The sequence below is a fragment of the Hakea prostrata genome, chromosome 4 (genome assembly GCF_041222555.1).
Source record: "Hakea prostrata isolate BN-2017 chromosome 4, UWA_Hpros_2, whole genome shotgun sequence".
NCBI lineage: Eukaryota > Viridiplantae > Streptophyta > Magnoliopsida > Proteales > Proteaceae > Hakea > Hakea prostrata.
Genome location: NC_142603.1, coordinates 52580561 through 52606870, shown reverse-complemented (window position 1 = coordinate 52606870; position 26310 = coordinate 52580561). Strand labels below are relative to the sequence as shown.

General features: G+C 39.1%; 1 protein-coding gene across 1 annotated transcript in view; it reads left to right on the top strand.

Moving 5' to 3' along the window:
• The window catches only part of LOC149019535 (calmodulin-binding transcription activator 5-like), an 80318-nt gene that overhangs the window by 49781 nt on the left and 4227 nt on the right, over positions 1–26310 (top strand). The window contains exons 9-10 of the mRNA XM_089153530.1: positions 1819–2184; positions 13113–13798. Coding sequence (XP_089009656.1) covers positions 1819–2184; positions 13113–13798 — 1052 coding nt within the window. The remainder of the gene's footprint in view (positions 1–1818; positions 2185–13112; positions 13799–26310) is intronic.

The following is a 26310-nucleotide window of genomic DNA, read 5'->3' as shown; positions in this document are numbered from 1 at the left end:
TTCAGCAAATTAGGTTTGGGTTTCAGGTTTTAAAAGAGGAATCTTTGTGTGAAAGTAGGGTTTCAATGGAGGGAATGACTGCAAAGTGGAATGAGCGTAGGATTGATGTGGGGACATTGGGGAGGATGTAGGCTGAATTTGAAAGGCTTCTAGTGGTTAAGTAAGGCTGTGGAGGGTTCATTGTTACTTGGGGACTCGATAGCTCTTTATTGTCTTCTCCGAGGCTCTAATAGCCTGGGTTCCCCCCCCCCCCCCCTTTCATCATTCTTTGTCCTTTCCCTCTAGGGTGTTTATAATATGTATTTATTTACCCCCCCCCCCCCCCCCCCCCCCAAAAAAAAAAAAAAGATTCTAGAGATTCTTCAAAAAAAGAAAAGAAGGCTGTGGAGGTTTTTTAGTGGGCAGGGTTTTGTAGAAAACAAAAATTCATGTCATGTTTTTGGGACTTAGAAGATTAGAAGAAGAATTGAGGGTGGGAATGATTCAACTTACAGTTTATCGACAACCTGCAGGTTGAATTGTCAAAGATGCTCTTGGGAAGAAAGAAAGAGAAGAAGATGGTCATTGCAACCATGCCATTTTGCCTCATCAATAACTGAAAACAAAACCCAAAAATCTATTCAGCAATGCATTTTCAATACTTGCCCCTATTGTAAAAATCCTCAATAATAATCCAATACTAAAAGAAAATGCCTAATCAATCCTTAACCTATGGATAACGTAAACTGACAGGAGACTGAACTAGACTCAAAGTAGAGTGAATTACAACTTAAAGAGAATATTTCCAAAAGTAAGTTGAAGGACTGGTCCAAACTTGCCACACTGGTCACTTTAAAACCAAAACTAAAACTATGGATTTAAAAAAAAAAGAAAAAAGAAATGTACAAGTATACAACCTAATAACCCACAGTTTAGGCCTCATAAAAGTGGCCTATCACATAGAGAACCCATGGGATCAAAGGCCAACTTGTATAGAACTCAACCCTGGACTTATTCCTAAGAAGAGAAGCCCAATTTGTAATGAATCTGCATCACTCTGCAAATTGGATGAAAATTAGGTGAAAATTTTGGGCAGTCTAACCAATCCGAAATACAAGGCTTTACGTCTTCGCATGGTCAACTGTACCCCATAGATCTGACTCAAACTTGGTACAAGGTTACTAGCTAATCACATTGGCAGGGGGTGCCATCCAATGGTTAGTTTGAGGCTTTGAGCTGAAGGGGTCCTCCATGTGGGTACAGAGTAGGTGGTCTATCAAGCCAAGATTGACATGACAACCACTGAAGGAACTTTAGCTCATGCAAACAAAATTCCTTATTAGTATGATGCATATTGTCTCTGAATTTACTTAGACATTGTTTCTTATTTTGTAGCTTTAATCGCCGGTTGCTACATACTAATACTTCAAATTTTAGGCTCTCTATTGCATACATTACTCTTTTGAATTTAAGAACTCAAAGTGTGTCCTGTGCCATTTTATGGTTCAGTGTCACTTACAATTGGTTGTGTTAGCTTGCTGAACAACTGCTAATTCTTCATATAGTTACAATCATAGTTGTCACGGCATCTATGTGCCCAAGGCACCTGGGAGGCTTGGACACCTTGGCTATGCCTTGACAATGATGCATACATGATTATCTAGCTGGATGGTTTCCCATGCAATGTACTAAAGTCTACGATTGCCTCCTGCTCTTGCAATTATTAGGAGGTCAAGCAACTATAATATTTAAAAATATTATGTTTGTTTATTAACTTCAACCATATAGTAATCCCTATCAATCAACCATATAGTAATCCCTATCTATGGCTTATTGTAGGGTGGTATTCTCCTAGAAGACAATTTACCTACTGCTGGATGTGTTTGTGATGGTGTACAACTACCACTTCAAGATTGCTTTCAAACAATGGGAATGAGACAGGATCCTGAAGAGCTGATAGGTGCAGAATATGATTCATCAAATGTTCCTGTTGAAGGTTTGCAAACTCAGGACAGCTTCGGCAGGTGGATGAACCGCACTATGACTGATTCCCCAGGATTGATACATGATCCACAACTCAAACTCCCATTCTACAGTGGTCATGAATCAGTTGCGATAGATAATAATCAACCTTCTATCGGAGAGCAAGTTTTCAGTATAACTGAAGTTTCACCTGCATGGGCTTTTTCAACTGAAGAAACAAAGGTCCTTTTATTTCCCCATGTTCTTTGGTGGTGCTTCATTATGTTGATAAGTTCATTTTCTCTATGTTCTCATCTAGCAAATAAGCTTCTTTGTTTTCGCTTGCATGTCTTATTTGAGGCTAGAACTATTTTCCAGGTGAGAAATGAGTCTCTGATATTTGTGTTTAGTAACACGTTTATAAATGAGTTGCTGATTGAAGAGTTAGTGGGCTAAACGTTGATTTTTTTAATTCTTTTTTTGGGTTCAAAGGACTAAACATTGAAATATCTTAGAGATATATTACTTTGAACAGCTACAAAACAATGTTTCTCATTCCTCCATGTTCATTAGAATGAAAGGAAATATGAAAAGAATGGATGCTATAGGATAAAAATTATCTAATTAAGGGTTCATAGTAAATGGGACCATGTGAAGTTGGGGGTGCAATGATTATAGAACTTTATGAACTGCTGTTGAAAGTCTCAAATGGCTTTATCTAACTGCTTACGGGTACTAGTGGGACTTTTTTTTTTATTGAATGAGATTTCTTTCTTGAAGATCTTTAATGGGGGACAGAGAAGAACAAATAAAGAAGGAAATCAAAGTATAGAAATTGGTTGTATCAAGAAGGAAGAATCATCTGTTTATTTTAGGTGTGAAGATGATGGGAGGTAGGGTTTTCTGATGGTGTTGTCAATCACAGGGACAATGAAAGGTGAAGAACAAAATAGTAAAAAAAGATCATAGAAAGAAGAAGGAATAGCAGGGAAGACAGACTGAGAGAGGAATTGAGAGCATGAAGAATCCATAGAGAGAGAGTGAGCGAAAGTTACCCAGGTTGGTTTTAGCTTAGATATCAATTAATGGGGGACTAAATTGAGATGGAGAAACGATAAAGAAGATAAGGGAAAGAAGGGAAAACCTGAGAAGAATCAGACCTGAAGTATGGGATGAGGGAGCAGAAAGTTCATAAGTAGAAGAAGAGCGAAAGGGGAGAGGAGGGGTTGCACACATGCACACACAACACTTAAGCTTTAATTCATCTCTTTATTACATATTCAATAGGTTGATTATGAGGGTTAAAATAATAAAAGAGACATACTCCAATAAATGTACAACTATACTAGAACTCTTTGCAATTTAAAACTAACTAAAACTAATCCCAAGCAGCCTACCTGTGTAAATTTGTAGCAGAATCAGATGTAAGAAGAGAAGAAAGAAAGGGGAATAAGAGAGAAGGCGGAAGAGGAAGGAGATGGTGTTGGTGGAAGAACTCAGGAGGCTTTTGTTAACTTGAACGCCTCCTACAATCAATCTTATTTATAGAATAAAAATCAGAATACAAGATAAATTAGGAAACTCCAAGTCGATAGGGAGAATCCAAGTAAACAGGGAAACATGGTCTCGAGTTAGTGCCAGGTGCTAACTCGAAATTCTATTCTCTTCTTAAACCTCCATTTCCTATTTTACCCTTGACCTTTAACACTGCCCCTCAAGCTGGAACACAAATAAAATATGCCCTGCTTGTTACAAATAGAATCAAGCAGTAGCGCCTGAAGGCTTTGTGAGCAAGTCAGCCAACTGTTCTCCTGTAAGAACATGCTCAGGAGAAGTCAGTGGTTATTGGAGTTTTTCATTAACAAAATGACGGTCCACTTCATTATGTTCATGAAATACTGCATTTGTAGCAATATGAATGGCTGTCTGGTTATCACACCACAATGTCATAGACTGATCCTCATCAAAGCCTAGCTCTTTCATCATTTGTACATCAAGTCACAAGTCATAAGTAACCTGTGCCATAGCCCTATACTGAAGACTTTGCGCTTGACCTAGCCACGGCGAACAATCTATTTCTTACTCTTCTAAGACACAAGGTTACCACCAATCAGTATAGTATTCCGTGCTTGATCTCCTATCAACTGGTGACCCAGCCTAAGCTGCATTAGAAAACTCACCATCCTTCTATGAGCATTATCTGTATGCAATAGTCCACAACCGGGAGCCGTTTTAAGATACCTCAATATCTGTAAAACCACATTCCAATGGGATCCTTTGGGCAGACAGAATTTGGCTCAGCATTGATTGAAAAGGCACTTCCAGGTCTAGTAAGAAATTCACAGCGAGATAATTCAACTTTCTAACAAGCCTTCGATAGCTTTGATGATCATCAAGGATATCTCCATCTTATGACCTCAGCCTCTCATTTGGATTCATAGGAGTATCTAAAGGCTTTGAAACTAGCATCCTAGTCTCTTTCAATAAATTAAGTACATACTTCCACTGTGACAAGAATTTCCCTTTCCGAGATTTGGAACCTTCTATAACCAGAAAATATTTCAGTTTTCCTCAAGACTTAAGACTCTTAGTCTAAAATTGTTGTTACAAACATTACTTCAGTTTGTCAATCCCTGTAGTGCATTGTTATCAAGGAGTTTGCCAAGGTCCCTAAAAATAGGAGTCAGTATCTAGTATGTTCAATAAACAGGTTTAAAGTCTAATTAGGGTTTCTGGTCAATATTAGGGTTGGATTGAATAATGGGATTATGATAGGTAAGTGTAGGAAAGGCTATTAGTGAAGGTTTAGGGTTCCATAGATGTGGATTATTGCTCAAATTGAAGTTCAGTCGTTTAGGGTTAGGTTTTCGGGTTGTCAAAGAGATATGAGTGGAAGTTCTACGGTTTGACTTGTTTGAATTGAACCAAACTCTAATGGTCTTGCTAGGAGGATACAGGTGTAATTGGTCAGATTTGTAGATAATTATGATGATTCTTTTAGGTGAAATTTAAAGGTTCTATGGGAATCAGTTGAGTTGGGGTTTTCAAGGATCTTAATGGATTGAAAGGGTTGAGCTTTGGATCAAGTTCTTCGATGGAGTATGGGAGTATTTGGTCCAAGTTTGGACCACGTGAATAGCTGGAATGGTCTGCGGACTCTGGACAAGCTTCTGGGGTTGGGGGAAGTTGAAAAGTAAAAGGGAGAAAATTAGGGTTTGGGACTTTAGAGGATTAGAAGAAGGATGATTGGGTTGGGGATGCTGTGAACTCTCTACTTTTGCAGTAGAGGGTCGGGGGCAGCTTGTTTAATGGTGAAATTTAAATAAAGGTTCAAACTTGAATGATAACTTTAAGGAGATGCTCAAACAAGTTGAAGGAGGACTTTTTAATTGAGCCTCCCATGCTTGACCCCCTCAAGGAGTTGATTGGATCAAACTCTAGACTAAATGTTGAGAAACATATTGGGAGAATGGCTTATGGATCAATGATCTCAAGCCCTCTATTTATAATTAAGTGGAAAGTACACTATTACAAGGAATAGAATTTTACATGAATACAAACTCTAATTTAACTCCTATACAAACTCTAATTGAACTCCTAATAGAATCCAACATTTCCCCTCAGGTTGAGGCATAGATATTAGTCATGCCCAACTTGCCTACAATAGGAAGAAAATCTCTTTCTTTCAAAGCCTTAGTAAAAACATCTGCTGCTTGGACTCTAGATCTTACAAAAGGCATGCAGATAAGTCCTTGTTCCAACTTTCCTTTGACAAAAAACCTGTCAATTTCAGTGTGCTTAGTTCGATCATGTTGCACCGGATTATTAGCAATACTAATAGCAGCCTTGTTGTCACAATATAACATCATAGGGTTTGGAACTTTGACTCCAATATCTTGCAGCAAGCCTTTCAACCATAGTAGCTCACAAACTCCACGAACCATAGCTCTATATTCAGCTTCAGTACTAGATAAAGCTACCACAATCTGTTTTTTACTTCTCCAAGTAACTAGATTACCTCCAACAAAGGTACAGTAACCTGAAATTGACTTCTTGTCTGGAGATCCAGCCCAGTTTGCATCAGTGTGTGCTTCTACTTTTAGATTATCAGTGGGTGACAAAAGTATTCCTTTTCCAGCAGTTCCCTTCAAATACTGTAGTATTCTGATAACAACCTTCATATGAGCTAAATATGGATCATGCATGAATTGACTCACTATACCCACATCATAAGCGATGTCTGGCCTGGTGTGGGACAAGTAAATAAGCTTCTCTACCAGCCTTTGGTATGTTCCTTTGTCCACTGGTTCTCCTCTTTTTCTTTAAGGTTAGCTTCAGCTTTAATAGGGGTATCAACTGCTTTACACCCCAATATTCCCACTTTTGATAATAGATCTAGGACATACTTTCTTTGGGATAGGGATATACCTTTCTTTGATCGAGCCACCTCAATCCCTAAGAAATACTGTAACTTCCCTAGATCTTTAATTTCAAACTCTCTGCCAAGAAAGTCCTTTAACTTTTGAATTTCTTCACCATCATTCCATGTGATGACAATATCGTCTACATAGACAATGAGAAGTGTGATGTTAGTACCTGTCTTTTTGACAAATAGTGTATGATCATCATTGCTTTGCTTGTACCCAATAGAAGTCATTGCCTTCAGGAGGTGTCCAAACCAGCATCTAGGAGACTGTTTTAACCCATAAATTGACCTCTTCAACCGACAAACTTTCCCTGCAGTATTGTCATCGGAGAAACCATATGGGATTTCCATATAGACTTCTTTTGCTAACTCCCCATGTAAGAAGGCATTCTTTACGTCTAGTTGGTGCAAGCTCCAGTCTTTGTTCACAGCTACATGACAACAGAACTCTGACAGTGTTTAGTTTTGCAACAGGGGCAAAGCTCTCCTGATAATCAATCCCATAGGTCTGGGTAAACCCCTTTGCAACTAGTCTAGCTTTCAACTTGTTGACTGATCCATCCATATTTTGTTTAACCACAAATACCCATTTGCAGCCCACTGGTTTTTTTCCTGGAGGAAGTGTAACCAGCTCTCAAGTGTCATTTTTCTTCATTGCCTGCATTTCCTCTACCATAGCTGCCTTCCATCTCTTATCAGCATAGGCTTCCTGCCAACTTTTAGGAACATATACAAATGACAGAGAGGATATAAAAGCATGGTAGGAGTCAGACAAAGAGTTATAAGAAACATTTTTTGCTATGGGATGTTGAGTACAAGATCTGACCCTTTTTCTAACAGCAATAGGAAGATCAGAAGAAGATACCTTAAGGGGAACAGTAGAATCTGATTCTGGAGCAGGAGACTGAAGTGGTAACGTATCACCTTTCTCCACCTGCTTTAGCCGGTTGTATTTCTTCCTCTGATAAGTCTGTACCTCCTTATTTTGGTCAATCTGGTTTTGAAAGACCCCAACAGTGTGTCTCACATGAGTGGTCTCCCCCTGGCTAAGTTCTTCACATGGTTCAGAAATCGAAGGGGGAGGATTAGAGTTCTCGGGTATACTGGCCGAAGTCTCCCCCTGGTTAGGAAACTCTTCTGGGACTCTTAAGTTGTGTTGGTGTGTGATAGGAAGATCTAGAGTCGGAAAGAACACCTCTCCTCTAGGACTCTCCCCCTGGAGAGGTGTATAGTAAGGGCAAAACTCATGAAAAATTACATCCATAGATACAATGGCTTTCCTGGAAAGAGGATGATAACATTTGTACCCTTTCTGAGTTGTAGAATACCCCAAAAATATGCAGCGTAGTCCGCGGGGAGCCAGCTTACACTGGTGGGCTGTGATTCTGGCATAACACACGCATCCAAAAACCTTTGGGGGAATAACAAAAGAAGAGGCTCCCTGAAGAATCTCATTAGGACATTTAAAACCAAGTATCCTACTGGGCATCCTATTCATAAGGTAAGAAGCAGTGAGTATAGCATCACTCCAATATTGGTCAGGTACACTCATAGCAATCATAATGGAACGTGCTATCTCTAAGAGATGCCGATTCTTCATTTCGGCAACCCCATTTTGGGCAGTCGTATCAAAGCAACTGGTTTGATGTATTATGCCAGAGTCAGAGAGATATTTTTGAAATTCACCATCATTATACTCTGTGCCATTCTCACTGCGAAGGATCTTCACAGTGGCATTGAACTGAGTTTTAATCGTATTATGAAAATCACGAAAACATCGGAAAACCTCAATTTTTTGTTTTAAAAGATAAATTAATGTAGAACGGGAGTGACAATCAATAAAAGTAACAAAGTACCTATGGCCAGTAATAGACACACGTCGGCAGGGACCCCACACATCAATATGAATGAGCATAAAAGGAATAGGTTTTCTATTATGAAGAGAAGGTAAATAAGTAGAACGAGTCTGCTTCGCAAAAATGCAGGCTTCACAAAAAAAATTACCCTCTTTACAAGAAAAAACCAAATCAGGAAATATTTTCTTAAGAGTTCCTAGAGTGGGGTGACCTAGCCTACGGTGCCACTGATGAAGATCTGATATTACCGAATGGACTGGATTAGAAGATGTAGTCAAAGCAGATGCAAATTCTCCAATTAGCTCAAGTAAATAAAGTCCATTGTCTAGTTTACCACATCCAATCTCCTTCCCCGTGACCAGATCCTGGAAGACACAGTAAGATGGGAAAAAAGTCACTTTACAATTCAAGTCATGTGTAAGACTACTAATAGAGAGCAAGTTAGTAGAGAAAGAGGGAACATGTAAAACTTTAGAAAAAGAAAGTGATGGAGAATGCTGAATGGTCCCTTTCCAGCAATGGAAGAATAGGAGCCATCAGTAATTCGAACTTTATCCTTTCCAGAAGTTGGAGAATATTGTAAGAAAGAGGAGGATAAATCTGTCATATGATCTGTGGCTCCTGTATTAATGATCCAAGGAGTAGAAACTGAAGAAGCTTGAAAGCTTGTAAAAGTTTTACCTGAAGTAGCAAGGTAGGAGTTGGTATAGGTAGTAGAGGAAGCAGTGGTCGAGGCTGTACCGGCAGTAGAAGACTGTAGAATATGTCGCAGTAGCGAACTCCTGTGAAAAACCAACGTCTGCAGAGGGTGTGGTGGAAACTGTTGCAGAAAGATTAGCCTTTGGTTTTCCCTTTCTTTGTGCTCGTTTTTGCTCAAAATCAGCAGGCTTCCCATGCAGTTTCCAACAATTTGCCTTGGTATGATATGGTTTGTGACAGTGCTCACACTTGACAATCTCCTTAGCCGGATTAGATTTAGTGCGACAGGACTGTAGAGCTGATTTCTCCATAATAGGAGTATGAAGCATGGCTAATCGATGACTTTCCTCATTGAACAAGGGCATAAGACTGTTCTAGTGTAGGAAAGGGAGAACGACTTAAGACTTGTACTCTGATCTGATCGTACTCCACATTCAATCCTGCTAAGAAGTCATATACCCGAATCTTATCAATGTGCTTCCTATAAGTAGTCACATCATCTGGGTTAGTGGGATGATAATCCCCATAATGATCCAACTCCTGCCAAAGAGATCGTAACTCAGCATAATATTGGGCCACAGTCAGTTCCTTTTGGGTAGTCTCATGAAGCTTATTTCGTAGCTCATAAACCTGTGCATCATTCCCCAACTGTCCATAGGCTTCAACAGTAGCCTTCCAAATTTGGGCTGCAGTATCAAGTAATAGGTAACCCTGGGCAATATTTGGATGCATAGAATTCAAAAGGAATGACATAATAAGAGTCATTCGAGATCCATTTATCCTATGAAACGCCTGTGGTAGTAGGTTTGATAGTGGTGCCCGTAATGTGTCCAACAAGTCCTCTTCCAGCAATAGTCAGGTAAGCAGATCGGGACCAAATCAAATTATTTGTCCCATCAAAGCTTACCAAAAGAGGATGAAGAGTGGGGTAATGTTCGGAGCCAGTGGGAGCAGGAGTACTATCAATAGTTGTCATGTTGACAAAATTATCTGCAGTTCTTCAGTCTTCAACCTTTCGAAGTAACATAAATGTTGTAGAATGCAATAGCCGAACAACCCAAAACAATTCCAAGTAATGATAACACGTGAAAAGTATCTCCTCAGGTTACCTCCAATTAGTATATTGTTAAACCAAAGTACATCAGGAAAGTTTCCAGGAAAGACTGAAGGGACACTACCGGTCCGCTTAAATACCAGACTCCTTAGACAAAATTTTCCTAGACATGGACTTAATCACCCAATATATATTTTCAGGATGCCCAAAAAGAAAACAAACACGGTCCAAAGAGCAATGGGTCCAATTTTTTTATTTATTTTTTCTCTTCTCTCTCTCCTCTCTCTCTCTCTCTCTCTCTCTCTCTCTCTCTCTCTCTCTCTCTTTAACAAAATAATAGATTAGAAGAAGAAAAATAATAATAATATGGTTCAGCCAAATATGCAATGGTCTAAATTTGGTTTGGTAATTTGGAAAAAACCAAAATATGGTTCGGCCAAAGAGAACCAAATATGTTTGGTTTGGTTTAAATAAAAAGAGAAGCAACGATATGGTTTGGCCAAAGAATAAGGGTGCAAGTCGTGTTTCAGACGGACGAAGGGTACCTGGCTAGCGATGGCGATGGGTTCAAAGTCGTGTTGCAGATTCTCGTCGGTGATAATCCCTCGCCGTTTTAGAGAAGCAAAGCAGTAGCTTTTGACTCTCTTCTACTCCTCTTGCGCTCTCGGATTCTCGAGTGTTAAATATAAATCCCCAAACCGGATTGTTGTCGTCCTGTTTGTGGTTGCTTCGATTAAGACGAAGGCTGAAGGTGACTTTGGCAGCAATGGCGGAACTTCGACGGCGATGGTGAAGACTATGGCAGAGTTCTTCTTCTTCTTTCCCTTTTTTTCTGTTCTTGGTATTGTCGAATTGAACTCACCGAATGCAGCGGTACTGAAGAACAGCTAGAAAGGGCGATGAGTTTCGATGGGTACTCGATTGGTTTGAAGAACTGCCAAAAAGAAAAAAAACGATGGGCTTCGATACTTTTCTGGCGACGAGACAGCGAGAGAGGTGAGGAGGTAAGTTCAACATCCTTTCTTTCTTTTTTCTCAATTCCCTAATTGAAATTAGGCTCTGATGCCATGTTGAGAAACATATTGGGAGAATGGCTTATGGATCAATGATCTCAAGCCCTCTATTTATAATTAAGTGGAAAGTACACTATTACAAGGAATAGAATTTTACATGAATACAAACTCTAATTTAACTCCTATACAAACTCTAATTGAACTCCTAATAGAATCCAACACTAAACTCTAGTGGAGAAGGCAAGTTGGCCAAGTAGTTCGCAATAAACTAGTCAATTTTCAAAGTTCAGAGGTGAGTTCAACCATCTACCAAATTCCTTTATTTATAGTATGGCCATTGGCCTTTTACTACTTAGACCAGGGGAATGAAAGACAAAGAAATGCAGCCTCCCTTGAAAATTTGTGGTAGGTGTGGGGCCCTAGTTACAATTTAAAAACAAGCCCCTAGGCCAACAAGGTAATAATCTAAATTAACTTAAATTGGTCCAATCCAGCAGAACTGCTTCAAACTTAATTCAGAAAATAAAAAACAAACTACTACTTACTACTTAGACACTTGGACTATTTCTTCCTTGTTCTTTTCTTGGAGATGTAGGTCTCCAGATTTGCATCATTGGATCTTATTACTCTTGAGACATGACAATGTAACCGTTTACATTTAGCATTCAGTGAAGTCTCACGGCAAATAGGTTCAATCTTGAGACAGAATAAATACTTAAGTATGGGAACAAACTACTATTACTACTACTACTAAGACATTTGGAATATTTCTACCTCTTGCAGATTTAGGGTCTTCAGATCTGCATCAGTAGATCTTGTCATTCGTGAGACACGAGTCTGTAAACTCTTTTATTGAGCATTCCCTACAGTTTTACAGAGAAATATTCTGGTTCAATTTTTTGGGCAATATTTCCCTCGTCACATATTTCTGTTTCTTTTCGATACCATTCCCTAAGGCTTTATTTGGTTGCAAGGGACATTAAACTGAAAGGGAAGTGAAGACTTCTTAAACCTAAAAAATAAACTTTTGTAATCGTTATGTCATGTGATTGTATAAGCTACTTAAGTTTCATATCCTATTTAGAAATGATATGTTTTACAATTCAATTTTTATTTACTATTTTAATATCAAAGAGAACCGGATCCAAATTAAAGTGAAATTTGATAGCCAAATATTGAATAATTTGGAGTAGTATTATAGTCACATATGATGACGATTACAAAAGTTTCCTTTTTTAAGTATTTCACTTCCCTTCTATTTAATTCCCCTTGCAGCCAAATGCAGCCTGAAGTTTTCCCAAAATTTCCATTACTGCACAGGGCAAAATATTTACAATAATTGGAGATTCCTAAGAATTTAAGACTGTTTGGATCTTGACAAAAGGAATGAGGATCTTTTCTTTTTTGGTAGTAAGGATTAAGGTATGAAGATCAATTCCAAGCTAAGCAATCAAAATAAAATCGTGATGTGGAAAAATGGGTTGGGCTAGATCAATTTGAGTGGGCTTGCTCCCTGGACACAATTTAAATCCACTTCCAAGAGTTGTGGAGCCATGAAATTCATTTTTATAGGTGAGTTAATCTCAATTTGTTTTGAATCGTTGATCATTAGTGTTCCAAGGATATCACCTGACAGTTTAGTATATGATGGAGTCTTACACCCACCTCTCAAAGTTTAAAATGGCTTCTTCTTCAACCTCTTTTGATTCATGCAACAAAAAGAAATAGTGATTAGTGGTAGTGTGTAAATAGACAGGTTGTCTCAAATTCTTTATGTTTTCTGGAATCTTGCATTCGGCAGATGTGGCTGTAGGTAAGATTGAAGAACAGCATGCAAGAGGATCCTAGTAGGTGGTCCTAAATAGTTGCAGGAAAGGCTTGAACAGTCATATTGATGTCTCCTGAATGAGTATTTGTCATAGGAAATTTCCTTTCTTAATGGAACTTACTTTGTTCTAATCTGAAAATTATTTTGAAAGTAATTATGTTTTTCTGGCATCCTGCAGTCTGTAGTCTTTTGATCACCCATCAAAGGTAGCCCCATCATTTATTTTACTGGGTAATTGTATGACAAAGTTTGCATGTTAACTAGAAGTGTGATAATCGATTGATGTTTTCTGCAGGTCATAGTGATCGGATGTTTTAGCAGAGATTCTTCACATCTTGCAGATAGTAGATTGCTTTGTGTTTTTGGCAGTGTATGTGTTCCTGCAGAAATGGTTCAATTTGGGGTGCTTCGATGTATGGCATTGCCACATATCCCTGGTCCAGTCAATTTCTACCTGAGTCTTGATGGTTGTACTCCCATTAGCCAAGTACTGACTTTTGAGTATCGTTCTCCTATAAATGTCCATGTTGTTCAACCGGAAGATAAGTGGGAAGAATATCAATTGCAGTTAAGATTGGCACATTTGCTCTTTTCTACAACTAATAGCCTTGCTCTTCTATCTACTAAGGTATCAGGAAATTCCCAAAGGGAGGCAAAAAGATTTGCGCATACAATCTCTTCCATTGACAAAGATTGGGCACATTTAATTAAGTCAGTTGGTGATGGGATCTCCTTTCCACAAGCCAAAAATAGTTTGCTTGAACTCTCTTTGAAGAACAAGTTTCTAGAGTGGCTTTTGGAAAAGGTGCTTGAAGGGTGTAAAATACCTGCTCGGGACCATAAAGGTCAAGGAGTCATCCATTTGTGTGCTATCCTAGACTATACCTGGTCTATTAAACCATACTCAAGTTCAGGCCTATCTTTAGATTTTCGTGATTCATCTGGATGGACAGCACTGCATTGGGCTGCATATTATGGGAGGTATTTCTTTACACTGCTTGAACTTGCAAATTTATTTCTGTTAGCAGGGCATCCTCTTTTGCTTAAAAAGGTTGAAGTGTTTATTCAAGATTTTTTTTATTAATTGCTTACACAGAGTTAAGTTCTTTTTGGATGAATGAACAATATATTAAAACAAACAGGAACAAATGTACAAGGCAAGAGGTGGGGGGGGGGGGGGGACACAGCTGAGGGACACTGGGAGCTATCAAAACAGAAATATTGATGCCCCAGGCCCCCAGGAAACAACAATGAATCTGTTCCTTGGGTTATTAGTAAGGGGTTTGGTGGAAAGGGAAATCCTATCACTAACATCCCTACATATGGCCTTCCAAACATGATCATTAGAGCGAGATTTGGAGGACCATCTACAAAGATTAGTAGATTACTCTTAAACCAAATGTGAGAAATAGTGGCACTGAACACCAAACGAGTTGTGTCATAGATCGTGGAGCCAAAGGTACGCAAGAGCCAACAGCTGCCCTATTAAAAGGAGGGGGCACCTGCTACGGGGCTAGATGGAGGCAAGGGCACAGGACCAAATGGGCTTAGAGAAGGGGGCAGGAGAAGAAGAGATGGCTGGTACCTTCTTTAGGGTGGCCACAAAAGGTACAAAAGGGGTTAACAGGAACATGACTGCTTCAAAGGAAAGAGAAGGTACAGAGGCAGCAGGAAATGACTCTCTAGACTGTAAGGGAGTGGTAGGGCATGCAGCCCTTGAGCCAAACAAGTTTGAACCAAGAGACGAAGGGGGATGGGATCTGATGGAATGCCAAGCCAAAGTAGTGGAGAAGATGTGGTTGGAGGAGGGAAGGCAGATGAATAAGTCAAGAGGGTAACGAGAGGAGGGGAGCGAGGGAAGAGAGGACCAAAAAGGTAAAAGATTTTTTATTTTTTCTGGGGTGGGGGGGTGTGTGTGGAGAGGAAGGGCTGACCTAGGAGCCATCGGAGATTAAATGACATAGGGCGGTCTTCTTGGGGATACCAGAAGAATAGACCGCTCTGGCCCCATGCAGTGTCATAGGATCCCTTAGGGGTTCCAGGGGTCTAATAACTAGACCCAATACTAGTGAAGATAAACCTAAGGGTAACAGGGCAAAGCTCAATAAGCTTCCTTCAGACCTAAGAGGGGTTTGGAGGGGAGAGTAGTAGTCCAAAGGGAGTTAGATTTGAGGAGATAAGAGTAGACCCAATCAACCAAGATGAACTTATTCTTGGAGGAGATCTCCTAATCAACTTTAGGAGACCAGCGGTATTGAAATCCTCTATCTGACTAGACTAAGGCCCCCATCCTACTTAGATTTGTAGACAGTGTCCCAAGAAAAAAAGGGGGGGGGGTGTTAAGGAACTGAGTAGAATCATTCCATTACCAGAGAAAGCTATGGAAGTGGGATTCCATGGCTATTGTTTGAATTATTTGCTGCCATAACTAAGAGAAGGAAAAGATAAATGGATAGGAAGAAGAAGTATTGGGCAAGAAGAAATTCTGTGATTCTACTCAGTTGTATTTCGGTGTGTTACAATATTCAGTATTTATAGTGTCTACAATAGCTAAGGGATTACAAAGGAATTGAGATGTCTGATTTGATTATGAAACATTTGATTTGATTATGAACTATCTGATTTGATTGTCTTGCCTTTTTTGTTGAAGTGTGATTGTTGTTAACATGATTTTCTCAATTTGTTTGATATGATTGAGATTGAATGAGCTGTGGATTTGCTTGCTGAGATTGAGCCAAGATTTTGGTGTGGAGATTTTGTTACATCCCCCCCCCCCCCACAATCTGACAGGGCAGAATGGACAACCAGCTTGGACTGTAGCATCCAAAATCTTGTCGATGAGAGTCCCTTGGTAAAAATGTCAGTTGGTTGATCAATAAAAGAGATGTAGTGAACTGATAGTTGGCGATGTGCCAAGTGTTCCCTGATGAAGTGAAAGTTGACCTCCACATGTTTGGTGATGGCGTGGAAAGTTGGATTTGCGGTGAGATAGATGGAGGAAAGATTGTCAAACCAAAGGGTTGGTGGATGTGGCAACAATGCTTTGAGATCACGAAGGAGAAACTCTAACCAAATGAACTCAGCGGTGGTGTCAGCTAGACTTTTATATTCTACTCCAGTGCTAAAGCGGGCGACCATACGTTGTTTGAGCGAACTCTAGGAAATGATGATGCAGAAACCACCAATAGAACGTCGGTCATCACAGTCACACGGCCCAACGGCATCGGAGAATGTATGATGGGCGGTGGAAGAGGAGTGAATGAAGTGAAGGCCATGCCGAGGTTTATCAACGAGATATTGTAGTATCCGTTTCACAGCCTAGTAATGCATATTGGTGGGAGCATGAAGAAATTGACATGCAATATTTACAGAGTAGGCAATATTTGGGCTGGTTTGTGTGAGGTGCTGAAGGGCCCCAACAATGCTATGATGTAGAGCAAGGTTAGGCGTGGGATCACCGGAGTGAGTTGATAATGGTTCATCAGTGGTGTAAAGGGGTGGATGCAGCTCTAGCTTCAATCATCTTAGACCATTGTAGGATCTCTTGAATGAACTTCGGTTGATTGAGTAGAAAACCAGTAAACTAGACTTCCGTTCCTCAGAAATAGTGCAAGGGTCCAAGATCTTTAATGGCAAATTCACCATTAAGTGTGTCAAGTAAGGCTTGTAAGGGAGCATGAGGTGACTGTGTGAGGATGATGTCGTCCACATAGACAAGGAGAAAAATACCACAATGCGAAGCGTGCATCATGAAGAGAGGAATCGGCACGAGAGAGGTTGAACCCAACTTTGAGTAGATATGAGCTGAGCCGTTGATACCAAGCATGTGGGGCTTGCTTCAATCCATATAAAGATCGTCGAAGAAAACAAACGTGAATTGGATGGTGAGGATCAACAAATCCTTGTGGTTGTGTCATGTACACTTCTTTAAATAAGTGACCATGAAGGAAAGCATTTGAGACATCAAGCTGTCGGATAGGCCATCCTCGAGAATATGCGATAGCAAGAACTATTCTGATGGTGATTGGTTTAGCAACTGGACTAAAAATCTTTTTTTTTTTTTGGATGAATAAATAATTATATTAAAAGATCAGAAAACAAGAAAACAAGGTCTTTAAGAGGAAGACCGAAAAGAAGAGCTAAGACCCCAGGAGACAACAATGAATCTATTCCTTAGGGTATCATCAACAGGGGGATGGGTAGAAGCTAATAGTCTAGAAGAAACATCAAAATAGATGGCATTTCAAATCATGTATGTAGAGCGAGATTTGGTTGTCTATCTCCTAAGATTGCGCTTCCACCAAAGTTGATGAATAAGCAGAAAACAAGCTTACCAATTCGATCACAAATGGAAGAGTCTGAAAATTTTCTCACAATCTAAGACCAATCATACGCAAACCCAAAGGAACCCCTCGAATGGGGCCAAATGGAAGCAATGGCTTTTCTCAAGATAGATCTGGAGAAAGGGCAAGAGAAGAAGAGGTGCTCAGGGTTTTCCGAGTCGTTCCAGCAAAGGATGCAGTTGGGGTTGACTGGGATGTGGTAGCTAATAAGGAAGGATTAGGTGAGAAGGGCATGGTTGAGAGCTCTCCAAAGGGTAAGGGAGTGACGAGGGATGGAGCCTTTGAACTAGACCAAGGGAACCTAGGGGGGTTTAGGATTGTGGGCAAGAAGGTGATTCCAGGCTGAGAAAGTGGAGAGGGTTAAGGTTCTAGTGGGGGATGGAGCCAAACAGTGAGGTCATGAGCAGAGCTAGAGAGGGGGGAGAGAATCCCAAACCTATGTGAGGAGGGGCAGGGGAGAAGGGTTCTATGAACCATTTGTGATGAAAGCTGACAAGGGGGTGTCTTTGGGGATCCAGGAGTCATAAACATTTTGAAGGGCAAAGTGGGTGTAGAGAATGCCCATTGGATGCCACAGGTCAAGCCAAAATAAGGTGGAAGAGCCAGAGGAGACGATGGTAGAAATAGTAGAGAGAACAAGGGGATGTAGAGAGAGGATTTTCCTCCAGACCCACAAAGGGTTGGAGGGCAAAGGAGTAGTCCAAAAGGAATCTGCATGGAGAAGGTAAGAATGAACCCAATTAACCCAAATGGAGTCTTGCTTTGAGGCGATTTTCCAAATGAGTTTGAGAAGGCAGACAAGGTTAACATTAGTAATCCTGCGGATTCCCAGACCTCCCTCAGAAGTTGGGTGACAAATAGTCAACCAATTGACAGGATGGATGAAACGAGTGGCTTCCCACCCTTCCCATAGTATGGATGGTGGACTTGGGGATGGGAAAGATCCCACACCAATAGAGAGGAGGATTAAAGCACAAAGCGAATGAGAACTACTCTACCGGCGAAGGACAAAAGCTTGACCTTCCAGAGTTGGAGCTTCTTGCGAATATGATCAAGCATTGGGAGACAATGGTGGCGAGTAAGTCTACCAGGAATGAGATGGAGGCCAAGGTAGACAATGGGGAAGGAGCCAGGCTTAAAGCCTAAAAGCTAGAGAAGGGAGGAACAAAGCTGATTAGGGACACCGAAGAGAAAGAGGGTGGATTTATCAAGGTTGACCCGGAGGTTAGAGAGGGATTCAAAAAGAAAGAGGGCCAAGAGAATGGAGGAAATGGATTGGTGATCCGCTTTGGATAAAATCATAAGATCATCAGCAAAAGCGAGGTGGGTAAGGTTGAGGGATTTACACTTGGGATGGGGGAGATGAGGAATTGATCAATTTTGGATTGAAGGATGTAGGAGAGGACTTCTAAAGCTAAAGAAAAGAGGTAAGGGAAAGGGGGTAGCCTTGGCGAATACCAACACGTGACCAGAAGAAGCCCGCAGGTGAGCCATTGGTGATGATGGAGAAGCAGGGCAAAGAGATACAAATCTCAATCCAGTGAATGAAAGGGGGAGGGAAGCCCATAGAAGAGTGGACATCACTAATGAAGTCCTAGCAAATAGAATCAAAGGATTTGTAAAGATCTACTTTTAGAAGAGCAGCCGGGGAGTGAGCGGATCTATCAAAACCATGGACAATTTCCATGCAGAGGAGGATGTTATCTGCAATACTACGCCCTGAGATAAAAGCAGACTGATTCGAGCTCACGAGGGAGGGTAAAGCCTTTTTTAGCCTATTTGCTAAGACCTTAGAGATGAATTTGTAGATAAGGTTACAAAGGAGATGGGGCAAAAATCGGAAAGAGAGGAGGCTCCTTGCTTCTTGGGAATGAGGTAGAGGAAGGTTTGATTGATGGAGGAAAGTTGAGAAGGGTTAAAGAAAAAGTTGTGGATGGCCTAAACAAGGTCATTCTCAATGAATTCCCAATAGGCAAGAAAGAATCCCATACTAAAGCCATTACGCCCTAGGGCTTTACTGGGCTTATGGGACCGGATGGCAAGGAGAATCTCCACAGAGGTTGGGATGGCACAAAGAGAGGAGGTGATGGAAGGATCAATGAATTTGTTGATGAGGTTAGGAGGAAGAGGGAAGCGAGAAGAAAGGGAAGGAGGAGAGAGGAGATTAGAAAAGAAAGAAACTACCTCCGCCTTGATGCTAGCAGGGTTGGAGATCCGAGGGCCACAACTAGTGATGAGTGATGGAATGGGATTGAAGTTATTTCGAGCTTTGAGGGAACGATGAAAATATGCTGAATTGGAGTCCCCATGCTCGAGCCACTTGATTCTAGCTTTCTAGCAGAGAAAGCTTTCTTCAGAGGCAAGAAGGGAGGAAAGGTTCTTTTCATTTTCAGCAAGAGAGGGGTTGGAGGGGTCATCTTGAAGAAGAGACTGGACCCGTTGGGGATTTGAGCGGCAAAAGGAAACACTAGAATATTGCCGAAGGTAGAAGAGTTCCAGGAACGAAGAGCTTCCTTAGTGTTGTGAAGCCTGCGAGCAAAGGCAATAAGGGGGAGAGAGAAACAGTGGACAGGCTTCGACCATGCTTCCTTGACAATAGAGATGAATGAAGGAATCGAAGTCCACATGTCAAAGAATTTGAAAGGTTTGGGGTCAAACAAGACTAAAAATCTTAGAATAGTCAATACTTGGTTGTTGATGATACCCTTTACAACTAGTTGAGCCTTATAACATTCAAGAGAACCATCAAATTTAAGCTTGATTTTGAAAATCCATTTGCAGCCGATTGGTCGGACATGAGGAGGTCATGGTACAAGCTCCCAAGATCCATTTTTGATTAAGGCATCATATTCAGCGGCCATTGTTGTGCGCCAATTTGGATCTCAGGAGGCTCGTGTGAAGCACGTAGGCTCCACAAGAGTTTGCAAGCTTGCAGTCAAAGCAAAAGTTTGATTGGTGTTGAGGAACCGCCGAGAATTGTCCCATCGCGTAGGCGAGTTACCATGGGATGTGTTGGAGCTGAAATGGTCATGTCCATGGTAGGGGAGATGGAGTTACCTGATGGGGAAGATTTGGAAGAAGCATCAGGTGTGGGTGATGAGGTTGATGTAAAGGACCTAGGTTCAAGATTTGTTATTGAGGAGTGGCTGGCAAATCTGTTGATGGTAAGGGCTGCTCTATTGGTGGTAGAGATAAGACCACAGGTGATGGTGATGGAGTATTACATGATGGGGACGAAGATTGTTTGCTGAAGGGAAAGGTCTGCTCATCGAAAACGGCATCAACTGCAATGTAGATCTTTCCTGTCTGTGGCCAGTAATGTCAATAGCGTCTATGTCCTAAAGGATATCCCAAAAAAATGCGTCTTTGAGATCTAGAGCAAGCTTGTGAGCGGCATAAGTACACCAATATGGAAAGAATGTACACCCAAATACACGAAGGTGTGAAACCTCTGGTGGAGTATGGAACAATGTCTGCCAAGGCATGAGATTGTTTAGAAGAGGAGTTAGATTCCTGTTGATGAGATCTACTGCTGTTCCAAAAGCATATTTCCAAAACTAATAAGGAACTGATGCATGGGTCATAACTCATAAGTGCTAGGCCTTGTATCAACAATGTGGCCATGCTTCCATTCTGCTATGCCATTCTGAAAAGAGGCATATGGGCAAGATACATGTTGATGGACACCATGGTGAATGAGATGATTGCGTACTTCAGTTGAGCGATAAAATTCTGGTGCGCCATCGCATTGAATTATTTGAAGCAAGGAACGAAGTTTTGCCCGGTTCGCCGGGTTCACTACCCGGCGAACCAGGTGAACTGGCGAAATATCACCAATATCTCGGCAATATTTCGCCCCCCCCCCAATATAGAAATTTTCGCCCCCAATTTTTTTAGGTATTTTTACTCAATAATTTTGGTAAATTTGATGCCTATCCTAATCTGATGCAAATATGTGGTAAATTTGAATTATTTCCTAAAAATTATTCCATTTAAATTCTATTACCTAGTCACATTTAATATGTTACCTTATGAGGCCTACATCATTAGGATATAATTGGAACGATTATCAAATCACTCTGAAGATTCTTTTACAAGATTCATTAATAATTTAAATTGTTTCCATAAATTATTTCATGTATACACTCTTCCCTAATCACATTTGGCATGTTGACTTTCGGTAATTTTCGCACACCAATTTCGGGGGTATTTTTTGTCATTTTGAGCCCAAATTTGATGCCTATCCTAATTTGATGCAAACATGTGGTAAATTTAAATTATTCCCTAATAAATATTTGGGATAATTACTGTTGCCCCCTTGTACTTTGATTTTATTACTATTTTATCCCCTGTACTTTTTAAAATTACTATTCCAACCTTTAACGTTGTCAACAATTACTAATGCCCCCCTACCGTTAAGCCCCGTCAGTATACTGATGATGTGGCATCTATATATTTTTTCAAAATTCCAAAAATAACCCTGCAATTATCTTTTTACTTATTTGCTCTTTTTTCAAGTTATAATACTACCCTTAATAGGAAAAAATTAACTTTAATTTCACTTTTCTTTTTTAAAAGGAAACCACCAAATAAAGGAAAGATGTGATTTTTTTTTCTCTAAAAATAAATCACCAAATAAAGGAAAGATGTAATTAAATAGAAACTAAAATATTAAGAAATATCAAATTTAATTCAAAGCTGAAAATTGAAAATCACCTAATATATGCTAACCATTATGTATGTTACCAAATTTTTTATCAATTAGATCTTATATGCTAATTTGTTTGAAAAACTTCCATCATGGTGATTATGAAAAATTTAAGTGGAATGTGAAAGTTTCAACAATTATAAGTATGTGGTCCCACCAAATCCAAAATTAATTATAAAATATAAGATTTAAAGGATATAATTGACATGCAATATAGTTTTTATAAATGAGGGTAATGCCATATTTTTTACTTCTTAATTTTAAGGGCAAAATAGACATTTCATATTTGATGTTAACAGTCACTTAACACCTTTAGAAGTGAGGGGGCAATAGTAATTTCACAAAGAATGGGGTTTGATTAGTAATAAAACCAAAGTATATGGGGGCAATAGTAATTATCCCTAAATATTTCCATTTAAATCTCCTGCGTAGCCACATTTAATGTGTTACCTTCTAAGGCCTAAATCATTTGGACATAGTTGGAATGTGGAATGATTAACCGACACTTCTTACAAAATCTCTTCATAATTTAAATTGTTTCCATAAATTATTTCATGTATATACTCTTCCCTAACCACATTTGGCACGTTGACTTTTGAGGACTAGATCACTAGAATATAGTTGGTAAGATTGCTCATTAATCTTGAAGATTTTGCTATAAAATGTTTTCCTATTTATAAATTATTCTATGTAGATTCTCCTCCTAATTACATTTAGCACATTAACTTTTGAGTCTTGAATCATGTGATAAAATTGGTAAGATTGTGATAAAATTGCGAGAGAAATCGTCTAAAAAGTGCAATAAATAGTATAAAAATCACACAAAATTTTTTTTTGATTTTTCTGATATATCGCGATATATCGCCAGATATCGCCGATTTGGTAAATGTCGTTTCGCCCCCTGGTATCGTTTTGCCAGGGGGCGAAACCAGCGAATTTCGCCGAAAAATAGTTCCTTGGTTTGAAGTTGACCTTGCAGTTGGGGTCCGCAAACCTGTGAAAAGCTTTGAAGATTGCTGCTAATTGATCACAAGTGGTAAAAGGGTAATATCAAGTGAAATGAGAGTGATCATTGATAAAGAAGAAATAATATTTATATCCAGAAATAGAAGTGACAGTGGACGGACATCGAAGTGGACTAGTTCAAGGGAAGATTTAGCTCTTGACATAGACAGGTGATGGGGTTGTCTTTTATTTTTACTATTGGCACATGCCGTACAATATGAGAAAAACTGAAAGAGGACTTAGAAACTTCTATTTGTGTGGACTAAAGGAAACGAGCTACTCTGTCAAATGATGCATGACCCAGTAGTTGATGCCACAAGTTGAAGGAACTAAGAAATGCAGTGGGTGACCTGTCAAAGGTAGTTACTCGATATAGACCATTTTCTAGCTGACCTTGGAGGAATACCTTACCAGTATGAACAGAGACAGCAACAAATGAGGTAGGGTAGAATAGAAAAACACAATTGTTATCACGAGAAAATTTAGATATTGAGAGCATATTTTTGTGATATTTGGAACAACCAGAACATCTAATAGATGAGAACTCAAAGATGGCATGAATGTACCTGTGTGAATAATGGGAAGAGAAACTCCACCGCCTGCAGTTAATTGCTGGTTGCCAGTGTATGGGGTGACCTGTAGACCTATAAACGAATTAGATTCGGCTCAGATACACCAGTATCTGAATCCGAATCCTAATCCGAATCCGAATTCGGTAAAGATTTAAAGAAGACATCCAAATCCGAATCTGAAACTTTATCAAATATCCGATTATAATCTGATCCGATAAACTATCAGATTATTGATTGGTGCTTGTCATTTTTATTTATTTTTTATTTCCGATTTCCAATTTCCAATTACCGGTTTCCTAATCCGATTATTAGCCATTTTTTCATAAAAAATTTGTTTAATACTTTATTTTAACCGGATAATTTCCAATTTCCGATTTCCAATTATCGGTATCCAAATCCGATTATCAACCCTTTTCAGAGAAAAAAAGTTAAATACTTTACTCTATCCGGATAAAAGTTAAATAAATTTTTATCCGGTTATTGTCCGATCCGATAAGCAATTATTCGAATCCGAATCCAGTTGCTTAGCGGACAAGTACCGATATTTTTCGGTAAGAAAAATTTCAGATACGGATACCCTTAAATGAATACAAATACGAACTTGGAGGCTGATTTCAGCTATCCATTTATAGGTCTAATGACCTGGGAGCGGCGAAAAATGTTGTTGGTGATGTGGTGGGTTGCACCAGAATCAAGATATCAAAATTGAAGATCCATGGTAGAAGGTGGAATGGTAGGTGGTGCATTATACGCCACTGGTTGAGGAGCACCAGTAGAGGCTGCATAATGAGCTTGAGGTGGTGTAACAAACTGAGAATTAAAACTCTCCTGCAATTGTTGGCTTGATAGCCTTGTCATCGACAGATATGTCAGAATGGCCCAGAATTGTGTCATTTGCCCCCTCTAGCAGATGATATGTTCTGTATATAATTGGTGGGTGTGGGCAAGAGTGGTTTGTTGCTTGATGGTCCTTGATTAAATTTTGTAAAACCCCCCAATGTATTTCGTCTGACGAGATACGAACACAGCAGGTGGAGTATGAGATGTCATTTAATTTAACTCAAGTCTCCCCTCATGTTGAAGTAACAGGCCATGCAAGCATCATGGGAGAGTGCTCTAGATTGAGAGACAACAAAAATAGCTGTGTCTAAGCCAAAAAATTCTAGTCCAAGGCCACTGTTGCTTGTATCTCAAGATATTACGCAAGTGTACGTATCGCAATCAAGTAATAAATGATAAGTAAAGTATCTATCCCACGGAGAATTATATCCTTAACTTTCAATGTAAAAGTAAAATTGATTTAAATGAGATTAACAAGGTTGATTGGTGATTGACTAACTAAATAACCAAATGACAGGTAAAGAAAACTAAGGAACTAAAATGTAGATTAAGCAATGGAAGAAACTTAATGAGTGACAAGTGTGTTAGGAATCAAGTTTCCCTTCCCCTGAATTTTATAACACAAATACTAAAGCAATACTACAACCCCAAGATAAATCAACAACTTGGAATGAATGGCAATATGGTATTTTCCAATACACATAAGCTAGCATCCTAAATCAACATCTGCATATTCTTATGAAGAATTGAATTAAGAATGCAATTTAAACCCAATCCAATCAATGGTAATGTGAGGTAATTGGGTATTCCTACCCAACCTACTAATTAACACAACCTAATTAAAGATTATGCTAACTCACACAATTCAACAAACACCTAGACTTCATTAATTTTCCAATTAATGAAATCGTAACATTCATTCAAGAAAGATCATTCAAGAACTGAAATTAGTCAATATAACATGCTGAATTCATTAACAATAAAGTGGATTGCAATAAAACTAAAGAACACATGATTAGTTACATATCAAAATTCAGGTTTAGGTACTACTATCATCCCAACACAACTAAGATTTAGCCCATAACAGAATTCAAATGCATAAAACCAAGTATAGTTGACATGAGACTAGAAAGTAAGAATATAGAGTTATAAAAACAAGAAGAAACTAAGGCTTCAATGCTTCCACATGAGCTCCAGCTTTCTTTTCCAGCAAATCAGCAACTCCAGCAGCTCCTTGATAATAACATTTTTACCCTTTAAAAAATATAGGTAAATTAAAGCATAAGTTTTAATGAATGTTCTCTATCATAATAATAATAAATAAATAAATAAATAAATCTTACAAAATCAACATTACCAAAAAAAAAACATGCTTTCAACATTAAAGACTATGCAAACCAAACGAATTATGGTAGTTAGTTACCCTACAAATAATAAATATTCCATTTAGAATATAAAATCAAATAAAAGAATAACAAAAAAAATAAAGAAAAAGAGACAATATAAAATTAAATAAAAAGAATAACAAAAAAAAATTTAGAGAAACAAATAAATTGAGAAAGAGAGAGAATACCTATTTGTGGAGAAGATTTAAGAATGAACTTTGAGCTTTTCCAAGTTTTCCCTGAGCCACGTGTGAAGAAAGAGGAGAGAAGAAATAGAAAAGTAAAGAGGATAGAATAAATAGAGAGGAATTTTAAGAATTGAGGTGTTACTAACTAATTGGAATTTGACTATTTTCTTCCTTAAATATAGGGTTTTAATTGTACCCTTTGGATAGTCATTGAGAATGATATTTATACCTGTTATCTTTAACTTTAAAAACTATTTTCTTTTTTTTTTTTTCTTTTTCGGGTAGTGGGTGCAATAATGATATTTCACATGTGGGAAGAGAGAAAAAAGAAGGAAAAATTAATGACAAGAAGCAAAATATTCATAAAATTTGGGGGGAAGGGGGATGGTCCCCTCCGGCCCCAATGTAGTTCTACCTCTGTCCATAAGTATAGCATCAACAAAGGCACTACC